The 4,031-nt window shown below is 32.7% G+C and overlaps 1 protein-coding gene across 4 annotated transcripts in view; it reads left to right on the top strand.

The window, feature by feature from the left end:
• Positions 1-4,031, top strand: part of SCOC (short coiled-coil protein) — a 48,351-nt gene that overhangs the window by 41,175 nt on the left and 3,145 nt on the right. For 2 of the 4 annotated variants that reach the window (XM_017534214.2, XM_037740406.1), the window contains exons 2-3: positions 2,958-3,029; positions 3,408-3,491. In XM_017534214.2, coding sequence (XP_017389703.1) covers positions 2,958-3,029; positions 3,408-3,491 — 156 coding nt within the window. The remainder of the gene's footprint in view (positions 1-2,957; positions 3,030-3,407; positions 3,492-4,031) is intronic. The other 2 variants (XM_017534222.2, XM_037740408.1) reach the window with 1 other exon arrangement.

Here is a 4,031-nt window from a genome sequence, read left to right on the forward strand (position 1 = left end):
AAAAAAAAAAAAAAAAAACATAGAAAAAGAGGTCGGGGAGAGCAACTTTAAATGTGGTTTAGATAAAGGGAAAGATGCTAGAAGACTTGGAGTAGGTTTATTCAGTATTATTAAGTTAATTCTATGCCATTTGTAGTTAATTCTTTAATAATATTATGCAAGAGATATTCAGTATTTTTTCTAGGCTGACGTTTATGTATATGTACACTGGGCATTTTAATTTGAAGTTCATGTTAGTATCTGAAGTATCTACATGTTATGTAGATGTACACTGGCCATTTTATTTCCAATTTCATGCTAGTATCTGCTAATACAAGATTGTATTAACAGAAGCTGTGAGAGAATGTAATACACTGATATCTCTTGATTGTGATTCTAGTTCCAGTATGTAGATATCCTTATTTAATAGGTCTGCTTTCTACTGTTTAAGATACAGAGGCATAACAGTGCCTTGGGTATAGTAGATATTCAGTAAATACTTGTTGAAAGAATAACACTGAGAAGTCTAGATTGCTTCAATGTGGTAGATTAGATGGGTTAACAAATCTGTTTTCAGTAATAATTTGGTAGCATTATTTAATATATTTTGAACACAATGAATGAAATGATTGTTAGCAATGGAGCAAAACATGTTTCATAGAAATTTTGTTTTGTAATATTTACAAGTCTTTATTGGTATAATAAAATGTTAGTATTTATTTACTTATATACGTCCTGCTTAGTCTTTTCAGTTAACCCTGATTGGGAGGTGATGAGTGGACATTTTTTTCATTTATTCCATATTAATGTTTTAGATGTCAAGTATTTTTCTTGCTTTGTCAAAAAGTATTTTTTTTGCTTTTTGACATCAGTACTGTATTATTTTTTAATTTTTTTAGGTATTTGTTCAATATCTGTATAATCTCTTATTTATTTATTTATTTTTATTTTACTTTAGGTGTATACTATATCCAGCATTTCTCCCCATGTTATCCCTCCCCATCCCCCTACCTTCCCCACCCCCTGCTGTCCCTCCCCTGCCCCCTCCCAACTGCCCCCAGTGTGTGATGCTCCTCTCCCTGAGTCCACATGTTCTCATTGTTCAACACCTACCTATGAGTGAGAACATGCGGTGTTTGGTTTTCTGTTCTTGTGTCTCAGTTTGCTGAGAATGATGGCTTCCAGATTCATCCAAATCCCTGCAAAGGACACAAACTCATCATTTTTTATGGCTGCGTAGTATTCCATGGTGTTTATGTACCACATTTTCTTTGTCCAGTCTATCACTGATGCGCATTTGGATTGGTTCCAGATCTTTGCTATTGTACACAGGGCTGCAATGAACATACGTGTGCATGTGTCTTTATAGTAGAACAATTTATAGTTCTTTGGGTATATACCCAGTAATGGGATTGCTGGGTCAAATGGAATTTCTATTTCTAGATCCTTGAGGAATCACCACACTGTCCTCCACAATGGTTGAACTAATTTACACTCCCACCAACTGTGTAGGAGTGTTCCTGTTTCTCCACATCCTCTCCAGCATCTGTTGTCTCCAGATTTTTTAATGATCGCCATTCTAACTGGCGTGAGATGATATCCCAATGTAGTTTTGATTTGTACTTCTCTAATGACCAGTGATGATGAGCATTTTTTCATATGTTTGTTGGCCTCATACGTCTTCTTTTGAAAAGTGTCTGTTCATATCCTTTGCCCACTTTTGAATGGGGTTGTTTGTTTTTTTTCTTGTATACCTGTTGTAGTTCTTTGTAGATTCTGGATATTAGCCCTTTGTCAGATGGGTAGATTGCAAAAATGTTTTCCCATTCTGTTGGTTGCTGGTTCACTCTAATGATGGTTTCTTTTGCTGTACAGAAGCTCTCAGTTTTAATTAGATCCCATTTGTCTGTCTTGGCTTTTGTTGCCATTGCTTTTGGTGTTTTAGTCATGAAGTGCTTGCCTATGCCTATGTCCTGGATGGTTTTGCCTACGTTTTCTTCTAGTGTTTTTATGGTGTTAGGTTTTACGTTTAAATCTTTAATCCATCTGGAGTTAATTTTAGTGTAAGGTTTTTCTTTTGAATTTTATTTGTAAAAATTAAACAGTATATGTAAAGCAATACTTTAATGATGAAGAATATTTGAAAAAATTTTATCTTCATTGATACCATCATCCATAATATCAGAACATTTTTTCATTTTCATGTTTATGCATATTTATGTTTTACATAATTTACATAAGTTGAATATACAATTTTATATACATTATTTTATGTACTATTATCATCATAGTTATTTTCAGTAGCCACTCCATTAGAAATTGTAACTATACTAAGGGGGGGGAGAAGGGAGGATTGCTTGAGTCCAGGAGTTTGAATACAGACTGGGCAACATAGCAAGATCCCCATTTCCAAAATTAAAAAAAAAAATCTTCTTTAAAACAAAATCACAGCTGTAATTTACGAATGGACAGTTACATTGTTTCTGATTGACTTGGTTGTAAATAAGATTGAAGTGATTTTTATGTATATAACTCTTTCTTTGCATAATTCTCCTTAGCCTAAATTTCCAAGAAGAAAATACTTAGCTAAAAAAGATTTAAATGCTTTTATGAATCTTACCATACGCTTTCCAAAAAAATGACATATTTAAAAGTTGTGTCCAATGTTTGTGTGTTTGTTTTTCCATAACTCTTTGCTAGTACTGATCATTATCCCCTTTGAAAAATAATTTAATAATTGTACAGTGGTATTTAATTTTATGTGTTTTTTGATTATCAAGAAGCTCAACATTTTCTCTCATTCGAACTATTTATATCCTTTGCTTGTTTACCCATTAGGCATTTACTTTATTCTTGGAAACAGTAAAGCATATGAAAAGTTCTACTATGTCATATTTAACAAAATCATCCTTCTTTGAAAAACAGGCTTATATTTTATTGTGGTATGTATCTATATTAATCAATTTTTCTTATTGTAGACCATTCAGCAAGGATTTTGTATCCAAGGCCCAAAAGTTTGTTACCGAAGATGATGAATGCTGACATGGATGGTATGTTCTTCATTTTCTTTTTCGTATGTTCCTGGTTTTGTAGATGCTTTTGCTTTATTAAGCAATGGAAAGGGCAGAGAAACAATATTTAGAAGGCTTTGATCTTGGCTAATTTACTTACTTATATCTCATCTAGTTTTAGAAAGGACCAACCAAAGCAGCCTCCATTCTTTAACTATGAGAGGTTGGCAAGTTATTTTTATCTTTTTTACCTTCATGTTCTTATCTGCAATTTGGGGGTACAACGTTTTATTCCACAGGGCCTGTGTATAAGTCAAGTAAGAATGAATATAAAACATTTTGCAGATTTTTAAGTGCTACACTACTCAAATAATACCTAATGTCAATTAATAGTAAATTTGAACCTTTATATTACAGCAGTTGATGCTGAAAATCAGGTGGAACTGGAGGAAAAAACAAGACTTATTAATCAAGTGTTGGAACTTCAACACACACTTGAAGGTTAGCTTGCATTTTATAGTTTATTTGAATGACATCCAATTAATTGAAATTGTAAGCATTTATATTGCTAAATTTTGTTTGTTAGGATGTATAACTTTTAAAAGAATGAGCTTCAAAGTTAATTTCAATATATATGTTTTTTTGTTTCTCTTCCTGGTTTGGTAGTTTAGCAGATACACTTCAGTCAAGTCAAATAGTGTTCTTATGCTTCCTTCTTTAAAGCCTAACATAATGCTGGCTAGTAGGAGACTCCCTTTTAAGTCCCCACCATGTGTTATTAAGTCCACTTTATTATAGCTTATTTTAAGGTACAAACAGTGTATTAGCCTTGGAGATTTAAAAGGAATTCATCTGAATTTTTTCATTTTCTAAGTCTTGCATAAAATTAATACTAACAGTGAAACATCTTTTGAGTTTTAATGAAATTGAAAGGTTGTGTTTTTGGTGCCACAGTGAACAGATCATGTCACTCAGAACCTGCCACTGACTTGCCATTTTACAGCATTAATAAAAGTCATCTGTGACTTCCCTATTAGCTTT

Source organism: Cebus imitator, unplaced genomic scaffold (assembly GCF_001604975.1).
Source record: "Cebus imitator isolate Cc_AM_T3 unplaced genomic scaffold, Cebus_imitator-1.0 Scaffold4, whole genome shotgun sequence".
NCBI classification, from domain to species: Eukaryota; Metazoa; Chordata; class Mammalia; order Primates; family Cebidae; genus Cebus; species Cebus imitator.